Consider the following 20,232-nt stretch of genomic DNA (forward strand, 5'->3'; position numbering starts at 1 on the left):
CTTAAAAATAATAAATTAGTTATAACTAACTTTTAAAAAATATCATAAAATTTTAAATTTATATAACTATTTTAATTTAAATTATTTTTTCACACAACATATATCAAATTAAATGTTTTTGCATAAGAATCTAACGAAATCTCAATTGCACTGCGTGTTTCGATTTCAAAATTTGAATTTTTTGTATGAATTTTGGATTTTTTTCGACAATCAGTTAAATATCAAAATATCTATCATAATTGTGTAGAATGTCAACATTAAATTGTGTTAGAATCTTCAATCATTGTATTGATATATTATACTATATTGACATCCGATTCAAAATCCTAACTTTGGTAGTTATTAATATATTTTTAATATTAAAAAATAAAAATAAATTACATATGACAATTTATATACCATTATATCTCTAAAATCGATCATAAAATAGTAGTAATTAGCCATTAATGAGTGAGTTATCAATTAATCATATCCCTATCTGTACACAAAACAAGAGTTTTAGAGATAATAACAAAAATGTCACTGTGACTATTTTAACAAAATTATAAACTTTTTTTTCATTTTTAGAATATTTGAGTTGGAAGTGAAAAGGTTTGAGAAAATAAATAATGAAGGTAATAAGAGCGTCTCCAATGGCGGACGTCGCGTAGGAGCGTCGTCGACGTCCGCCGTAATGAGGGAAGGCCGCCCGTCCCATATGCCCGTCCGGATGGCCTCGCCCGTCACCCCACGGGCGGGCGGACGTCCGCCGTAGTGGCGACTTCGGACGTCCGAGTTTGAATTTTTTTATTTTTATTTTTATTTTTTTAAAAAAAGACTCTATAAATATGACTCGTTGAACTTCATTTCATTCACACCACTTGTGTTGGCAAGTTTCTCTCTAAATCTACAAATTTTATTTCTACTACAATAGAGTACAATAGGAACTCCCCCCCACGAGCGGAGGAAACACACCCATGATTCCCACGAAACGGAGGAAACTTTGCGGATGAATCCCGGATGGCGGGGATGAATCCCCAAATGTTCTACAACATGTTCAATTGGATGAGTCGGATGAGTGGGATGATGCCGGGCGTGGGATGGGCGGTATGCCGACAAATATGGCGGGGGTGGGTGGGATGATGCCCGGGCGAGGGGATGGGAGTACGCGCCAAATATGGCGGTGGGTGGGTCGATCGATACGGGAGCCCGAGGGACGTCTAGGGAATGCTCTATGCCTATATAGATTTGTTGGCCGATTATTCCCCTAGTACGTTCGGAGACTCAGCACGACATCGAGACTTTCTCTTTTGAGGAGCCGGAGCGGAGTTGAGGCTATCGCCGATCCGTGAGACTCCGATGAGGCGGAAGCTCGCTGCAAGGGCGAGCAAAGCGAGGCAAGGCCGGGGCGGGAGTAGGGGCAAGGGCAAGTCCGAGCTCTTCCTCGCACACGGGGGCGAGAGGAGGAGGAGGGTGAGGATGAGCGGAGAGGAGACGATCTGGGACCGTGTGGGAAAATGTCGCGCTTGCGAAGGCTGGATCGGTGTAGTAGAGGATCCTATGTCGGGCCGAACCGATGTTGCCGGTGTGGCTTCGCATTAGTGAGGCCTACCTCATAGCAAACCGTCGGGCGAAGCCTCGACTTCCGAGCAATGCGGAAACGTGGCTTCGGTTGAGGCCTAAGCTCGTCGTTTTGCCGTCCTCTGCAAAACAACATGTGCATGGCAACCGGCGACATGTCGAGGATGATGTGAAGAAACGAGCCGGCCGTGCCAGACAAAGAATTGAAGTTCAAAGATTTTGACCAATGGGGGCCTTTCCGTGGTCGGGATTCGCAAAGTTTGTTGTGGGTGTCGACTCGGGCTGGGAAACGGACGAAGATCGACTCTTCCGGTGAGTACAACGGTAGTCTTGGTTGCCGAGCTCCCGAGCCAGGAAGTGGCCCGCTACCACGATCGGACTCTCGCCGTCGTCGTCGCCCGATGGGGCAAAGGCTGCGGCCGGATGGCGAGGGAGCGGCAGCGGTAACGGGTCCTACGAGGTCGAATCGGAGGCCCGGAAAGCGAAGGTAACGATCGTCTCGCCCGCGCCTAACGAAGACCACGATGCGAGCACGAGTAAGTGGTTTAGCACGCACGATCTGTACAAAAGGCGTGCAGGATGTGGTCGATGCATGCGCCGATTAGGAATGCCACCCATTGATGATTAAGACGTCGAGATTGGGGCGGGGACGTCGGAGCGAGCAACGGCACGAGGCGACGGGACGGAGGTGAGAGGGAGTTGTATTTCTCGACTTTTATGATTATGTAATTTTAGGTATTATGTATATTTTTAATTATGTAATTTTTTTAAGTATTATGTAATTCTTTTAATGAAGTATCGAATTTTCCGTATTAAGGTAATGACATTTTAATTCGTAAATTTTAAGTAAGTAAATTGAATAATTGTGAATTTAATTTTATTGCGAAGTCCAGTGCAGATACGAAGTCTAGTAAAATGGGAAGGAATTTAGGATGACGGCATAAAGTTTTTGGGAATTTACAGTGGGAAGAGTAGCCATGCAAACGCTTAGCGAGAAAATGAAAAGATCAATTTTTGTTCCTGTGATTAATGAAAAAATGAAAAGATCAATTTTTAAATTTTTTTAATAATTTCATAGCATTAAATTTATAAAGAAAATAAAATTTATGTTATTAAAAGTGGGGATTAAAAGTGGTGTATTGCTTTGGAATAATTGAATTTTCAAAAGTTGCACAAGAATATCCTATCATGAAATAAAAAAGATTGTACAACAGTACATGAATTATTCTGGATTGAGAAGCTTCTTCAACAGGGCTTCCCGCCCCGGAAAAGGACTCCCATTCCCGACTCCGCCGGCGGCCGGAGTCGGAGAAAATACCCCCTTCTTCCACCATAGCAGTCGCTTTCTTCCTCAGTCGCCTCACTCTATCTCTCCTCTCTCCTCTTCTCCCCCTCCTCCGCTCTCACTCCTCCGCACATCCTCCTCCTTGTTCAAACCCACGCGCGCCGCCGCCGCCGCCCGGGGAATCCTCCGCCCCTAGACGTCCCCAGCAGGCCGAAATCAACCTTGCTCCACCCGCTCTTATCCTCGTTGTCCCACCCGAATCTCTCGCTAATTTCCAGCAGCTCCTGCCGCGCTGCCGGAGGATAGTGGCCGCGTTTCCAATGAGGATGTTCTCGGCCGCCTCCCCTCCGTGCGGTCGCGGTAGTCCGGGTCCGCCAGCACCGGTCCGCCAGCCTGGCCCCTACTCCTCCGGCAATATCTCCAAAACACTTGAGATTCCTCGACACCCATTTAGAGTATCCGACATTGTATCCCTACCCTTATATTTCCCGTCCGATCACTCTGTCGCGCGCCGGATGACTGACTCGCTGCGAAATTCTTGCCATAATTAGGTTTAATCTGAGCGGCGGCCTTACATTGGGAAATGCGGAAATGTTGAAAAGCGAACCCATCTTTGGATTTGGACACCTTCTCATCCTGTTCCTTTTCTATGCCAGCGATATTACATTTAATTAACTAGTGTAGTCCGTGTGGAGGAATAATTGATCATTTTGGCCAAGGCCTTGAATTTTAAGAATTCATAATGAAAAATGGGTTGAAAAAGTTAGTGGGCGATGGAGTGCACGCTTTATATATTAGTTTTATAACTTAAAAATGTGGTAGTAGGAACCTGGAGATTGTTGATGGAATATGAGTCAAGCTGCCAAAAATGGTAAAAAGTGAAGTGAGGCTGAAAATTATATGTGGACGGACCAGAAATGGAAAAGCAGGATGAATTATATTAGCCAGGGACGGTAATAAACTCAGACGAATTGATTAAATGACGAACTATATCATATTTCATTAACTACTGGAGATCATAGTTTGTTTTTGTATATGTACAATAATGCAACAACTATTCTTCATACTTGGTATTAAAGCAACCATCAATAAATGGCAAAGTAACACAAATTATACTGAGATATTTTACTGCAGGTATAATAATATCATATCTCAACCAATTAGTAATAAATCGACAAAAGTCAGCTTAGTTGGGCTTGTGCCCACTCAATATTTTGGATCAGCATCGTTCTGCACAGGGAATCCCGTGCCACGTAGCTAATCTAGCATTGCTTGGCCGGCGAAAGCATCAATTGCCCTCGAGGAATGATCAAAATATTAATCAGTCAGCAACGAGCTCAGCATCAACTACCCACATCAATCTTCACGTTCTACTCCTCTCTCACACACTCATGAAAATCTAAATCGCGACTTCTCGTCGATCTTGATTCAATCAGAAAACCATACCGTCCGTCACGGAGGTCCGCTGGCATAACAGACTAGAGGATGCTGAGAAGGAGAGCAGTACGGATACGTTCGCAAGGTGAGCTTAGGCGTTCCTTTGTTGTTATGTGCGCAATCAGCTACTTTGCTTTCCAATTTGGATGCACCCTGCTTTGGATCTGATTTATTAATTTGCTTTAGTATTTTAATACTTTGGATCGGATGTTTAATTTCTCTGATTTGCAAATGTCGATATATTAATTTGATCCAGATTGTTCATATTGTTTTTAACACGTTTGTTGTGTTGTTTAATTCCTCAAATAGGACGAATCTTTCTCATCCGATCCACCATTGTGTGAAAGACATGGGGTTGCAAAAAAAGCTGGAAATTTTACATGTTTTATGTCTTTCTTATGTATGTTTCTCTATTTTTTTATAGGTATCCGGACCAGTTGTTGTTGCTGATGGAATGGCCGGAGCTGCTATGTATGAGCGTTCGTGTTGGACACGACAATCTTATTGGGGAAATTATTCGGTTGGAAGGAGATTCTGCCACGATTCAGGGTTAGCTATATTGATAGTAGTATATTAAGTGCATCACAAATGCTCTAGAACCTTTCTATTCTGTTTGTTATATGACACACCTATTGGATTTATGGACTTGGTGCTCTACTGTGGATTGAGTTTACAGATATGAGAAAGCAATCTGTTCTCTTACTTGTGCTCATTCTATTCAAAATTTGTTACTATAGTCATTTTTATGTTTTTTGTTGCAGTTTATGAGGAAACAGCTGGACTGATGGTGAATGACCCCGTTCTTGACGCAAAGGGTTTCCCTCACGTCATCATAAATTTTTATTTTGAATTATGTTATTGTATTTATTATTATAAACTTAACAGCTGAGCCCTTTACTCGTTAACTGACTTTTACAGCCTCTGTCAGTTGAACGGGGTCCTGGAATTTTGGGAAATATATTTGATGGTATTCAGGTTGGTCAATTTATTATCTAGTTATCATAATTTGACATTATAGCTGTAAAATTTGGTTTGAACCTGATGTTTAAATATATTCTAATTGCTTTTCTTGCTTTGCTTTTGGGTTAATTTTCAATGCAGAGGCCTCTCAGAACCATCCATAAAGTCTGGTGATGTGTACATTCCCGTGGTGTATCTGTCCCAGCACTCGACAAAAGATACACTTTGGGAATTTCAACCAAAGAAAATAGGTCTGAAAACCAAAGTTATGCTATTTGAATTTTGACACACATGTTGTTGAGGTAGAAATGCCCCCTACAAAGTGGTTGCTCCTAACTGTTTGTAAATATTTTTATAATGGCAGGAGAGGGTGATCTTTTGACAGGAGGTGACTTATATGCGGTGAGTTTGTGACTCATCCAGACTAGTAATTTATATCTTGCTTGATACTCCCTCCGTCCCATAAAAATAGAGACTTTGGAGATGGCACGGGTTTTAATGCGAAATTGTTATTAGAAAGAAAAGTGATTAAGTATTGTTAGTAGAGAATGGGGCCCACATTATAAGAGAGAAAAGACTTGCCAAAAATAGAAATGGGCTATTTTTTGTCGGACGGACCAAAATGGAAAAGAATACTATTTTTATGGAACGGAGGGATATTATATACTACTGCTGAATTTTAAGCTCATACATGAACTCTTTGTGCAGACTGTACACGAGAACAGTTTAATGCAGCATCATGTTGCTCTTCCTCCTGATGCTATGGGGAAGATAACCTATGTAGCCTCTGTCAATACTCATTGAAGGTTTATTCTCATGGAGAGGAGCACATGCTTATCAAGCTATCTATGTATTCCTGAGAAAATATATAATCATTTAACATTGGATTTCTAACTGTTTGCAGGACACTGTCCTTGAGCTTGAGTTCCAAGGAGTAAAAAACAGTTACCATGCTTCAGGTTAGCATCTAAACCTTGGATAGTTTAGAGTGTGGCTGACTAATGAATATATTTGCTATGGATTATAAAACAAGCAGAAGCTTAGCTTGATATGCCTACTTATTGCAGCCCCTGGCCTGTGCGTACACCTAGGCCTGTAGCTTCAAAGCTTGCCGGATACTCCTCTTTGACCGGACAGGTGATTTCTTATAACTAGGATACCTTTCCTATTAATATGTTTCCAGAACCCCCCTACCTTTCATAAGTTCATGTCAATCTAAGCCTTGTATAATCTGATTATCTGCTTCATTTCAGCGTGTTCTTGATGCTCTATTCCTCCGTGCTTGGTGGTACTTGTGCCATTCCTGGTGCATTTGGTTGTGGAAAAACTGTCATTAGTCAGGCGCTCTCCAAGGTGAACTTCATCAACTAGCATTGACTTCTCATAAACTTTGTTGCAAATGTTTAATGCAAGTTCTAAACTTCTAACGGGTTTTCTTTTGCTTCCATAATGCAGTACTCTAATTCTGATACTGTTGTTTATGTTGGATGTGGAGAAAGAGGAAACGAAATGGGTGAGGATGAAAATTGGTTTATGTTTAATCAACCTAGGTAATCGAAGTGTCTGACCTAGGTATTATCTGCAGGTGCTTTGGATTTCCCCCAATTTAAATGACCCTGCCTGATGGCAGGGGGGAATCTGTCATGAAACGTACCACACTTGTGTAACACCTCAAACATGCCTGTGGCTGCTCGTGAGGGCTTCAATTTACACAGGTAACCATTATAATCACTGTGTTCATTTTCTGAGAGTTGATACTGAAAAAAGCAATGTTACACACTTCAGAGATGGAAATGGTCCCAATTCCTATATCCTAATGAGTAAATATAGTGTTTTTAGGGGCAATATCATTTTCTTTGGGGGTTGATTGTCGAGTAAGGGATAATTTATTTAGAATAATATACCACAAAGATAAAGCAAGTATTTTTTTAAATTGATTTGATCTATTGTATATCTAGAGTAACCTTGATTGGTGATTTAGTAGGTGACTTAGCCAGGAAAAAAAGGGAAAAAAATCAAGCTATACTCCTCAACACGCTTTTTTAACTGATGCATGGTCTGCATCATGCAATGTTATAAGCAACCTTGGCTTGTTACAGGAATTACCATTGCTGAATATTTTAGAGATATGGGCTACAATGTCAGTATGATGGCAGATTCGACATCTCGTTGGGCAGAGGCGTTGCTGAAATTTCTGGTCGAGGAGTATCACAAAATTGCTTCACCATCCAAATCAGTGGTTCATATATTTTCACTCATATTCTTGTCTATTTATATTTTGTTGGCTGTTTAATACCTTCAACAATTTTTCTCGCCTGTGTATTGGTTATTTATTGCTACTGTGAACAAGTATGTATTCATATTTACTTTGTTGACATGCGATTCCGAGTGCAGGCTTAAATGCCTGCTGACAGTGGATATCCTGCTTATTTGGCAGCACGTTTGGCATCCTTCTAGAGCGGTTGAAAAGTAAAATGTCTCGTGGACCTGAAAGGACTGGGAAATGTTACTATTGTGGTGCCGTTTCTCCCCTGGAGGAGATTTTCTGACCCTGTTACATCTGCAACTCTCAGTATTGTTCAGGTAAAGGTGTCTTCAGATTATGAATTACTAGCAAATGTCCAGTTTTCCACCAAGACAACTCCAACTCTAATCTGGAATTTATGTACCTTTGTTTGCAATTTCAGGTTTTCTGGGGTCTAGACAAAAAAATTGCCCAGAGAAAACATTTCCTTCTGTGAACTGGCTCATTTCTTACTCAAAGTATTCAGGGGTAGGCTTTATCTTGTGAAAATGATGGAGCTTTTTTTGTGCCTTTTTTCCGGATTAAATGGGTCTCTTTTTTGGAATGCTGAAATTTGATCTTCTTTCAGGCACTGGAATCCTTCTATGAGAAGTTTGATTCAGATTTTATGACATTAGGGACAAAGCTTGAAGTGCTTCGGAGAGGATGATTTGAATGAAATTTTGCAGGTACAACAAGAATTGTCCCTATAATGATAGCATGATCCTGTGTTTTGTTAATAACTTAAACTCAACCTGAGTGCCGCCATATTTCCTTATAGAAATTCATTTTGGAATTTTGTGTTGTTGTAGCTTGTCGGAAAAGATGCTCTTGCTGAAACAGATAAAATTATTCTGGAAACGGCAAAACTCTTGAGGGAGGACTATCTTGCCCAGAATGCATTTACACCGTCAGTGTTTGCAACTATTTTGATATTTTTTCATACAGTGTTTAAATATTAGAAGTTACAATGTTGTTTTTCTTGTCACAGCTACGACAAGTTCTGTCCATTCTACAAGTCTGTTTGGATGATGCGAAACATTATTCATTTCTACAATTTGGCTAATCAGGTAAAGTATTAGACGCTTAGTGATTTGAGACTTGATGGTAACTGCAAGAAGTGATTAGATCTTGACTTTAAAATGTAATTTCATGTGCAGGCAGTGGAGCGAGGAGCTGGTATGGACGGACAGAAGATATCCTACACCCTTATCAAGCACCGTCTAGGAGATTTGTTCTACCGCTTGGTGTAAGTTAAACCACCTAACCTGCTTGTTATTAGTATAGCGTTTTAAGCGTGATATTCATCCATGGTCGTTTAAAATGGTGCAGTTCCCAGAAGTTTGAGGATCCGGCAGAAGGAGAGGACGTCCTGATCGCGAAATTCCAGAAACTCCACGATGATTTGACTGCTGGTTTCCGCAATCTTGAGGACTAAACTCGGTGATTAGTGCATGGTTTGGTAGATGATGCTGTTATTTAGCATTACATTGGAGCTGAGTTGGTTGCGTTGTGAAGAGAGCAATGAGGCATGCTAGTGTTGATGCTTTTAATTGATTGAGATGATGGGTCTGGATATTGTCTGCGTAGCTGCTTTCTTTAATTTATATTTGTTGTAGATGCCCCATGTTTTTCGGTCACTAATAAGAGGGCATCAATCGGGTATTTTTTCATGTTTGTCTTATGAATAAATTGTGGCTCTCCCATTATTTATTACAGTGTGTGATTCTATTTGTTTTATACTATTGGTATTCGAATGTCAAATCATCTACGTTTTCTCCTTATCAATGGATACATGATTGTGACTAAGTTACTTTGTGATGAAGCTCATTGGATTATCCCCTTGTTGGTTTGATGTTTAGAGAGAGAGTCTTGCATTTGAAACAGCTAGGAGAGTTAATTGAGAATGAAATGAGAGAGCAAATGAATTATATGCTCTCACATGGTGACAAATACACCAATTCATCCTGAAAAGGGAAATTTTCTCCTCCATTGTTGAAATCTGTGAGATCTCCGAGTACAAAATGCATGTCATGAGGTAAGATTAACATCATTGAGAAGTGTATTGAGCCACCTTCCGTCCACCATTCATGCTTTGAGCTGTTTATACCATGCTTGAATTCTTAATCATCATTCCACGCTGGGATTTCCAAGGCGTCAATCCTCTACATGCTGGTAGAAAGGGAAGAGTGAGGCTCATCAAATGTGTGATTCCACCAGCTTTGAGGACTCCAAATTAAAGTTTTCCAGATAGATAATTTAGCTTGTGGAAACACGGAAACTTGTAGGAGAATTTTCGATAAATTGAGTATATACTACTAGTTCAGCTGCTTCACTCAGAGTATTCTGCTAAAGTTGTATATTATGTTCTTTGGTTTGTAACCTTAGTGAAATTGTTGTTGGATTAAGAGTTGAAATTGTGCTTAGTAGCACATATTAACCAATTATTGTGTTTATATTTGTTGTAGACAGGAATGCATGATGCTCTCACTATAGATATGAATCATCAAGTGTTAACAAAGCCTTTTCCAAAAAGCTCAAAGCTTATATTAAATCCTGAATCTTACAATGTCAAATTGGAAGGAAAACACCACTACATAAACGTCAACAAGAGATGATTACACATTTGATTAACTTCTCTGAGGTTGGTAAAAGTGGTCTAGACCAACAAAACAACAGATTATAAACACATGATTGAAACAAAGCGGTGGATGTGGAATGATGCTTAGCCTGGGCCAACTTTAGGAATATCATAATGCTCACTCATGTTAGCAAGATACTGGTTGAAATCCTCAATACGGTCACGGTGTGATTTGTTAGATGTCTTTGCCAGCTTATGACGGTCGATTCTCTCCCTTTGTTCCATGTACCCGTCTCTCTGCTGGGGTCAGATTGCTATCCCAGCTCGCAGATCTATCATCTCCAGTAGATTTATCAGGATCAGCACTCTCTTGCTTCTCCAAATCACTTGCTATCTCTGCATTCTCGCCTATTTCACCAGTAAGAAAAACTATCAGAATAGAGGATAAATACACTACAACTCTAACAAATAAAATGCTGCATAAGGACTAGACAATATCAATATGCGTAAATAAATCATACTAGCATATACACAAGCACAAAGAAGCGTCAAATTGTAGGGTACAAAGACAAAGAATTGCAGAACACTCACTCTCCACAGCTTCAGAAATTTGGTCATGCTGTTTTTTCTGCTTCTTCTTCTTCTTCACTCCGCCGGCCTTCACATCGAGTGCCTTACCCTTAAGCTTCAGTTTTCCTCCAATCACATTCTCATACCCAGACATCTCTTTCTCTCTCCTGCCAATACTAATAACTTCAGTAATCGCAACAAACACTCAAATCCATAAATCTACCATACTTATAAAATTAAATTAAATGAAATTAAAATGGCAGAACAAGGAAACAACTAGGTCGAAATCAACCCGGCTTGTCGATTATACCTATGACTTCCCTGATTAAAGATGCAATCTTCAGTCTTTTTGGGTGGATTTATTTTAAAAGGAAATAGGATAAGAACCCTAATTTTAGGCCTCGCGGAGATTAAATCTAACGTAACAGCTTTCCAGTGCAAGAATGATCGATTTCCGCCAAACAACAAATTTCCGAAATAAGAATATGCATAATAATGATGAAAAAACAATGATTTCGAAAACGATAAGAGCGGCAGAGCATACCTGAGCAAGAATTATGATTCTAGGTTTGTGGATTATTAGTTGAACAGACTGATTTGGGGGAGTTTTTAATGAGGTCTGGGTGGGCCCCTCAAAAATTGAATAATTTTATTTTTATTTTTTCTTTTTCGTCCCATTACTTCCCGTCCATCATTTACAATTTACATACCCCCAAATTTTACCGGTCAACCTAAACTAAACCCTAATTCCCCTTTCTCTCTCTCTACAGATCCGAAATCAATCACCCAGATCTCCTTCATCTATGGAAGACGACGAAGAAATCCAGTCCCAGCCCTCTCCGGTTTCCAACGGGCGGATCGCCGTCACCGTCGCCGCCGCCCCACCGCCATCCTCCAACTCCCTCACCCTCGCTCTCCCCATCCAGAACCAGAAAACCCCGGCTCCGGCGGCGGCCGTGAGATTGCTGGAGCGAAGGCGCCACCGCCGTCCTAATCGAGGCCTGGGGCGAGAGGTATTTGGAGCTCAGCCGCGGGAATCTCAAGCAGAAGCACTGGAAAGACGTCGCCGACGTTGTTAGCAGCCGCGGGGATTACTCTAAAACCCCCAAAACCGACATCCAGTGCAAAAACCGAATCGATACCGTTAAGAAGAAGTACAAGGCCGAGAAGGCCAAGATCGCCGCCGGCGCAGGCCGAGCAAGTGGCGATTTTACGACAAGCTCGACGAATTGATCGGCCCTACTGCGAAGATGACCTCCGCTGCCACGCCGCCGCCGGAGCCCAGTAATCCCTATCAAAGAGTTCCGATGGGAATACCAGTAGGAATTAGGTCAAATTCTGCCCAGCCTCAGCAGAAGCCTAACCGCAAAAGGCCTGCTGTCGACTCCGATGATGAATCTGAACCGGATAATTCAGCTGATTCATCCGATGGTTTGCCTCCAGATAGCTACAAGAGGCCGATGATGCCTAGAGTGGTAAATAATGTGCGTGCAATTAGGCCTAATTTGATGAATAAGAAGAATGATGGGAGTGGGAATTCAATGAAGGAGCTCACTCGGGCTATCTTGAAATTTGGTGAGGCGTATGAGCAAGCCGAGACTGCAAAACTTCAGCAGTTGGTGGAGATGGAGAAGCAGAGGATGAAGTTTGCAAAGGAGTTGGAGTTGCAGAGAATGCAGTGTTTCATGAAGACGCAGGTAGAGCTATCGCAGCTCAAGAATAGGCGGTCTGAGACTAACAACAGCCACCACCACGGCCATGGGATCATCGGCAATAACGACAATGCCGAAAACAACAAGGATAACAACAACAGTGATAGCAGTGATTGAGGATGTGAGTAGACAAGTAGGGTATGTATTTGTACAAGTATAATTGTTTGGTATTTGAATCTCTTAGGTTGAGTTTCTTACTTGTTTCCTTTGTCTGTAATACTACCATTGCCATTGTTGCCATTGCTGCTGCATTGGGGTAAAAGGCTGAATCTTGTGCATAAGCTATAATTAGAGTTATTCTAGTTGTCATTTTTAATGCCCTCAGTTCTTGTTGTTTATCAGGCAAATCATGAATAAATCTATCTGAATATTTTAAGAGAATGTGCATAAATGGCTCTGTTTTCTGCAGATTGTGTTGTTTCGAAGCAAAGACTGAAACTTGAGTTGATTTATTTGTGACATTTGATACTTCAATTTGTTTGGATAATGTGCTGTGGAACTAACTAATCCATCCATCTGATTATGTCAATGTCTGATCTTCCGAAAGATGTTGCTTTTCCAGATTATATTTGAGAGGAACTTCTCTTTCATTCAAAACTGATATTTGAGGGTGATGGTTTCATTTTGTGATGTTTTTACTAATAAAAAATCATTTGGATTACAAGGATTTAGTGCAATTCGTCTAGGTAAAAAATATTGATACTATTTGAAATGGAAGTTCATGCAATAACTGAGAAATCGTTTCAAATTTACAACAAAAATAGAGGCAGCATTTATTTGATAGATCAATTGCAAGTGAATCCTCAACAATATCAAAATATTAAAAGATCCACAATTTACTACAAGTAAATTCCAGTTATAATCCTGCTAGGGACCTTTCCGCAATACAGCTTCCAATACTTGCCATACCTGCAACAAACAGAAAATTTTTTCCATTCAAAATGTTACAATCAATCAATGAACACATGATATGTACCAAATCTTACCACATTCACAAATAAAAAATGTAATGCAGTACCAACCCAGTCTACTGCAATGTGGGAGTTGTGCTATGATGAGATTCACAGAGACATGCTTCTAATGGATCAGATATGACATCTATATGTGAAGATGATGATGTGTGCTCACTTTGTTTTGCATTTGTCATCGTCCCTCCTAGCTCGGTCAAAAGAAGAATTGTAAGGAACACCACATAAAAGTATGGGAGAAACTGAAAGTTTGATGAGAGGTGCTTAAAAATATTGTTGGAAGCTTACATGGTCGAACAGAGCTGGTACGGTCCAGAAAGAAGGCTCCCAGGATTTCCGGCACATAATGGAAGTTACAAACTAAGCCCCACCTGTCGAATCATAATTTTCTTTTGTTATTTCTTTACTAACTAAGTTTGATCAACCCGTATTCCGGATCATCACGAAGCTAATGTGGAAAGGTGATATGAAGCAATATGCCACAACCATATTTAAGTGTACAAGAATAAGTATTTGTCTGGCTGGTAGTCGTCGTGTTTGGAACCTACTTTTACATGTAATGTATTTGGAGCATGGTATACCATCCAGTGAAAAAGGCTGGATCACGGATCATTATCACTACCTTGGATGGTGCTTTCCCCAGACCAGGCATTTCCCATTCGTCCTCCTAAATTATTGCCTTTGCCTGTCACAATCGTAGTTTATGTATAAGAAACTGATATAAGGTTGAGAAAGATCTCAATTGCTGTGTACTGGCCATGGCATAAGCTCAGGCAGCATTACCTGCTTTATGCAACAGGTAATAGCAAGAACAGCCCAAGACAGCGCATCAATCTTTAACTTTCGGTTAAGTGATCATTATATCAGCAACGAATTTCCACAATTTAGGTACAAAGATTCCATCTGTCTTTCATTACGTTACTGTTTTTTTAGCTACACAGCAAAGAAGTACTGCTGTAGGGAAGGAAACAAAGACTACAATGAGGATAGAACCATAATTCTCACCCATAGAAATCAATAATTAAGTTTCCATACGATCCAGAATCTGTTGAAGATAGAGTAACATGGCCCTTGGGAAAAACAGAGGAAAAAGCATGTACAACTGAGAACAAATGGACAATTAGAAGTACCTTCATATAGCCATGAATACTTACTTGCAAAAGACGAAGCTCCCGAAAATTAATGCAGAAAATCTCTCTCCCAAATGATCATAAACTATTGTAGGGTTGAAAATTCCAAACATGCAAAAATTTACAAAGATATCCATAAACTCTGCACTAGAAAGTTAGGGAACTTACAAGATAAAAACCATCTTGGCTTAAAACGTTGACTACATCTAGCCACTTGTGTGGAATATAAATCAAGAAACAGTGCTTGAGAGATTTCGAGCAAGCACTAAGCAACTAAGCGCACAATGCTCATGAGTTTCGATGAGAAATACATCATTAAAAAAAAGATTTTTTTTTTGAAGAAATAAAGCATGCCATATATGAGAAAACTCTTTAAAGATCCTTACCACCAGAGGCCAAGATACGTAACCAGCTTCACCACATATGCTAGAACACCATTAGCCTGTAATAAGAAAATGGGAAAATATCACATGACTGAAGCCTTCAATCAAAATGTATACTCTTTCCGTCCCAAAAGAATATGTACTTTGAGTTCGGTACAAGTTTTAATGCAAAATTGGTAAGTAAAAGAGAGGTAGAGAGAAAAAGTAATTAAAATATTATTAGTGGAGAATGAATCCACGTTAGAGATAATGGAGTTTTCAAAATTAGAAAGTGTATATTCTTGTGGAATGGACTAAAAAGGAAAGAGTGCATATTCTTGTGGAACACTATAGCGTCACGAGACGAGCGTCCACCTTTTCCGAGAGTCTTCTATACATTATTCTCTCTACTTTACCATTTCTCTACTTTAACTATTTATCATTTTTATAAAGCGAGTCGAGAAAAGTCAATGAAACTCCTAATGGCGAACGAATGAAGTAATTGGTAAAGTAAGAAAGATGAAGAAGGATGGTAAAAGTATTGTTAGTGGATGATAGTGAGACTCGTATTATTAACGAGTGGATCAAGTGATATAAGTTGTAAATAAATTGATATATATGAGCAATAAATTTGTGGGAAATTTTCATAAATTGAAATGAGGTAATTTTGTGGAACGGACGAAAAATGAAAGTGTGTTTATTTTTGTGGGACGGAAGGAGTAATAAAATATGAGGGAATAAAGTTAATGGAATATGAAAATAGTAACTAGTAAAAGATAAATGAGACTGTATTGATGGACGAATAAAAATAATAAAACAAAATATTTATTTGTGAATGGAGCGAGTAATAAAGTAGAAATGAAGTGTTCATTTAAGGAAATAGGCCATTTTAAGTGGAATGCCATTAAAATTCACACGTTATGAGACTAGTACCTTCGTTATTTTAATGATTATTATTGCAAATATAAATATTGTAAATTTGCGTTCTTTTATTTTTCTACTCCTAATAGTTATACTAAAGAATGAAGTTTACAATTATACTAAAGTAAATAAGATTAAAAAACTAGTAATAAAATAAAGTAGTCCAAGTAACAATGATTTAAAAAATGTAAAATTAATAATGACAACGTCGGCAATATCGTAATTTCCCCCGCCGTCCTGTCTGGTAAGGTGACGGTCGAATTTTCTTTCGCAATCACACATACCTCTCGACGCTATCGTTTATTCAGCTACGTCTTCTTCTCCACATTCCAAAACCCTAATTACTCTTATTGTTTCTCCATCCTTATATTCAAATCACTCGACTGATTTTGCTGCGGACCGATGGTCGCCTGAAATTGCATCCACTGCTCATCAATCAGGTCACTAAACCAATCGTTTTGTTTCATATTGTGGCATTGCAATTTCTGATCCATTATTCATCTTGATTGCATCCAATTTATTAATATTGGCAATGAATTTTATGCCAGATTACGTGCTGATAGTCTTTTCGTGATTTTTTTGTTGCTGTATTACTGGTTTAGAATATCAAAATTAGGGGATCATTATCTATGTTCCTGTTTTTAGTGTTACCAAGTGTTGTGTAAAGTCAATGCCTAGAATGTAATGACCTCACCTGATCATATCCTGAAAACAAAGGGGAAATAAATTTGAATAGGTCGTTGACTGCCCTTGTGATTGCTTCTAGCGATTGAAATTGTAGTGCTTTAGATGTGATATGGCTTGTGGGGAAGCTAGCTTTGGCCCATTGGATATAGCTCTGGAATTTTCTTCATCTCACACTCCCATTTAAGCAGTGTGTGCCCTCTGATTGTATGAAGATGAGGAGAATTCCACGGATGTGGGGATGTGTAATTTTCTTAATCATATGTCCATACACTGACTGATACAACCAGATGTCCAGAATCAAAAACACATTTACAGTTGAATGATATGAGGGACAATGGTAATATATGAGTTTAACTTGTTTCTATATTATGTAACTATGCAATTAATACGTTATCTTTGAATAAGACTGAAGATTGCAGTTTAGTATCAAGTGGCATGGTGCAGCGAAATATGATAGTACATAAGGGTTGAATATGATTTCAGCTGTGAATCTCCAGTTTATAGTTTAACTGGTGTACTGTAAGCTTTAGGACTCTTTTGGCTGTTTTTACCACTGTGCTATCACACCATGCAGGAAGGAGAAAGCATTGCATTGATACATCAACAGCAATATCTGTATTTGTCATGATTTTTTTATTTAAATTTCTGCCAAAGGACCAGCAATGCAATTAGTAAAGCATGATATTCGGGCTGAGGATTCATCAGAAACAGAGCCCATTTTATCCCAGCCAAGTATAGCAGAAAGATCAGAAGAATCTTCATCCTCAATTGAAATAACTGTGGGTGTGGAATCTTCTGGAGCTGCTGAGCATCCATCTGTTCCCGAAATTGATGAGAGTATTTCTCTAGTTTGCACAGAACAACCACAATGCCGCATTTGTCTCGATGCTGAAGGTCTTTATTGGTTATCTACACTCTTAGTATATCGATGTTGATAACCTAGATTCCTTTTCTTGGGAAGACTAGTTTGCATTTTGTGACCTGAATGATCCTCCAAATACTCCTTTACTTTATTCGAGTTGTTATTGTCATTTGTGTTTCTTTTTCTTATTTTATTGATCCTTTTCATCAATATATGCAGGTGAAGATTTAATAGCACCCTGCCATTGCAAAGGCACCCAAAGTATGTCCACAGATCTTGTCTTGATAATTGGAGGTCAACAAAGGTATACATCTATTTCTCGATACTCAGTTGATATTATGTCGATTGCTAAAAACTTTTTTCCCCTTTGCTCTTTCTTCAGAAAAAATTAAAGTAAGTTTGTGCCTTTCACAATTCAGGAGGCTTTGCTTTTGCTCACTGTACAGAATGCAGGGCAAAGTTCATATTGCGGGCGAATGTCCCTCCTGATCGTTGGTGGTTGAGATTGAAATTTCAATTTCTCGTTGCAAGGGATCATGCGGTCATTTTCGTTATTGTTCAGCTGGTAACAACATTCTTCTTTCCTGCAAAACTTTTACTATGACATTGTTCAAAGTTTAACTAAATGTGTGATTTGATTATTTATTAAGGTCAAATTAAAATCACCTGCATCCTCTTTTGCTGTTTCAAGTTGTAATATTCTGGTCTCTTTAGACTATCATGGCTTAATGTATAAGACATCCTGGTATCAAAGGATATGATCTGTGAACTAGGAATGATGGTGGTGCCGGCTGTATGATTGGCAACCATATTTCCAGATCTATATATAATTTCAGTTTTATAGTTTAGAACCGTTGGGTTATTTCTCTTTGTACGTTTGCTATTCAACTGTATCCCCTACTAATAATTCTATACTAAAACTTTCCTTAGGTTGTTGCATTTCTAGGTGTGCTGTTGTACAAATTTTATGGAGAAGAACTCGGGAGATGTTTGGTTATGAAGAACATCCGTATGGATTTTATACTATGGCCGGTAACTGCTTCCTTTTTCTACTCTATTATATGCAATTTTTAAAGGATTGTTGGATATCAACTGAGAATATTGACATTTTTATGTTCAGAATTTATGAGTCACATTGGAGTGAACTCTTATTAAGAAAGCTAATTTTAGATGATGTATCATGCTTATATAATTACTTTTGTACATTTCATGTCGAAAGCACTTTCAGTGTTTGGTCAGGACTATTTAGTGGTACAAAAGAATAACCAGATATTGAGTACAGTTGAGTGAGAGCTTCTTTACTGTGGAAAGATTTAAATGTAGCTATTCTAGAAAATCTTTTGATCAAAAGTACCTACCTAGTAGTATGTCATTGCCATAATGATGCTGTAAGGCAGATACCAAAAACTGGATGGATGCACGATGCTAATATAATCTGGAGAAGGAAATAAGTCATCTGCTAGTTTTCGCCACCAATCATCATTATGCATATGGACTTAGATTCATTTACTACTTACTGATAAATGAGACCAGAATGTGGATTTTGTATGTGTTATAGTTTATCCAAATTGACGGCTTTGCAGTTCTTGCTATTGTGCTGGTGGGTTTGCTCTATGGCTTCTTCATTGCAATAATATGTGGTCAGAGGATCAATGAACGACACTACCACGTTCTTGCCAAGCAAGAGCTGACAAAGGTTTAGATCTTTTGCCCTTTTTCGTGATCTTATTAACTTGAGATTTTGAAATCTCCATTAGTGAATCATATTGCTATGTTTTTCCCATTTCAGGAGTATGTGGTGGAAGACAGAGAAACTAACAAGCATGTGTCAGAACTTGATCCTAGTCATATCACTGAGCTAAGAATGCTAGGCCTCTACTGAGGTAAATTCCAATTTCCCTGGGTTATCCAACTCTCCTGCCACTAACGTTCTTGACTCTTTATATGTTTAGGAGAAAAAATTGCTGGTTTTCCTTGCACGTTGAGTTTTTACTCACAATGTGAAAGAGTAAGAGCTACAGACGGGTGTCATGAAGGAACTATTGGAGGAGTTACGAGTTCTTTGTTGTGCCTTGTTAAGTTACTATACGACAAAAAATTCACTCAAATACTTAATTTCCGTACAGAAAATGCTTGTGAGAGATGTGACTGTTGGAAACTTCAATTAAAGCAGTATGTGATTGATTAAGATTTCAGAACGAAGAAACTCTTGGTATTTATATTTTCAGAAGACATACTTGAATGTTCATCATTGTACGTAAAATTTAAACAGAAAAATCTATATAAAAATAGAAAGAAATACGAAAAGACAGTGAAATAGACAATGAAGCTGCCATAACTGAACCAATCGTTAGAGAACAAAATTACAAGACGAAAATCAAGGAATATTTGACTAAGCGAACTATATAGAAGGCTGGCAATAATTAAAACCGAATACTTGACATTTCTTCCCAACACTCGAGCAAGCCTCCAAATGAAAAGACTTCATGCAAAAGAAGAGAATGGGTAGATTTGAAAACTGGATAGGAGCAAGATACCAAGCTTCTCAGCATAAGTTCAGACAGATGTGAGTGATAATGACTTCAACACTACATTTATCAAACAACTCTACAGATACATAACATTTTTTAGATGCAAAATGATTACGTGGGGAGATACAAGTTAGATTTAAGAATACAGAGATAAAAACATAAGCAAATATAACAAGATTTAGATACCAAATGACTGTGTCTTGGGGAATTCACTGTCAGATTACAAGAAATCAGCATGGGAATTTAATCAGACAGGGATAACTGTAAATATTTAATTCTCATCATACAGTGAATCCCAACAAACAAGTAACAGAGAACCTCAGTTTTTTAAAATTGGATCACCACGGTTTAGAAAACTGGAAAAAAGAAAGAACATTGATAT

The 20,232-nt window shown here is 38.9% G+C and overlaps 1 protein-coding gene, 1 long non-coding RNA gene, 1 other non-coding gene and 3 pseudogenes across 3 annotated transcripts; 3 read left to right on the forward strand and 3 right to left on the reverse strand.

Annotated features, from left to right (window-relative positions):
- Positions 1–1,338: 1,338 nt before the first annotated feature.
- LOC125198200 lies at positions 1,339–9,266 on the forward strand (annotated as a pseudogene).
- A 784-nt stretch (positions 9,267–10,050) lies between these two features.
- LOC125198197 (protein FAM32A-like) lies at positions 10,051–11,314 on the reverse strand. Its single transcript, XM_048096606.1, is given in 4 exon segments — positions 10,051–10,395; positions 10,397–10,515; positions 10,699–10,844; positions 11,222–11,314. Coding segments are annotated over 3 exon segments (396 nt in total). The 5' UTR covers positions 10,832–10,844; positions 11,222–11,314; the 3' UTR covers positions 10,051–10,251.
- Positions 11,315–11,376: 62 nt separating this feature from the next.
- LOC125198196 lies at positions 11,377–12,629 on the forward strand (annotated as a pseudogene).
- A 514-nt stretch (positions 12,630–13,143) lies between these two features.
- Positions 13,144–13,667, reverse strand: LOC125198198. Its single transcript, XR_007172362.1, has 3 exons — positions 13,646–13,667; positions 13,412–13,544; positions 13,144–13,298 (listed from the first exon to the last, which is right to left on the reverse strand). It is a non-coding gene; the product is annotated as an uncharacterized LOC125198198 (long non-coding RNA).
- Positions 13,668–15,983: 2,316 nt separating this feature from the next.
- LOC125198201 lies at positions 15,984–19,514 on the forward strand (annotated as a pseudogene).
- A 544-nt stretch (positions 19,515–20,058) lies between these two features.
- LOC125198202 lies at positions 20,059–20,143 on the reverse strand. Its single transcript, XR_007172363.1, has one exon. It is a non-coding gene; the product is annotated as a small nucleolar RNA R38 (small nucleolar RNA).
- Between the last annotated feature and the right edge of the window lie 89 nt (positions 20,144–20,232).

Source organism: Salvia hispanica, unplaced genomic scaffold (genome assembly GCF_023119035.1).
Source record: "Salvia hispanica cultivar TCC Black 2014 unplaced genomic scaffold, UniMelb_Shisp_WGS_1.0 HiC_scaffold_128, whole genome shotgun sequence".
Lineage (NCBI taxonomy): Eukaryota > Viridiplantae > Streptophyta > Magnoliopsida > Lamiales > Lamiaceae > Salvia > Salvia hispanica.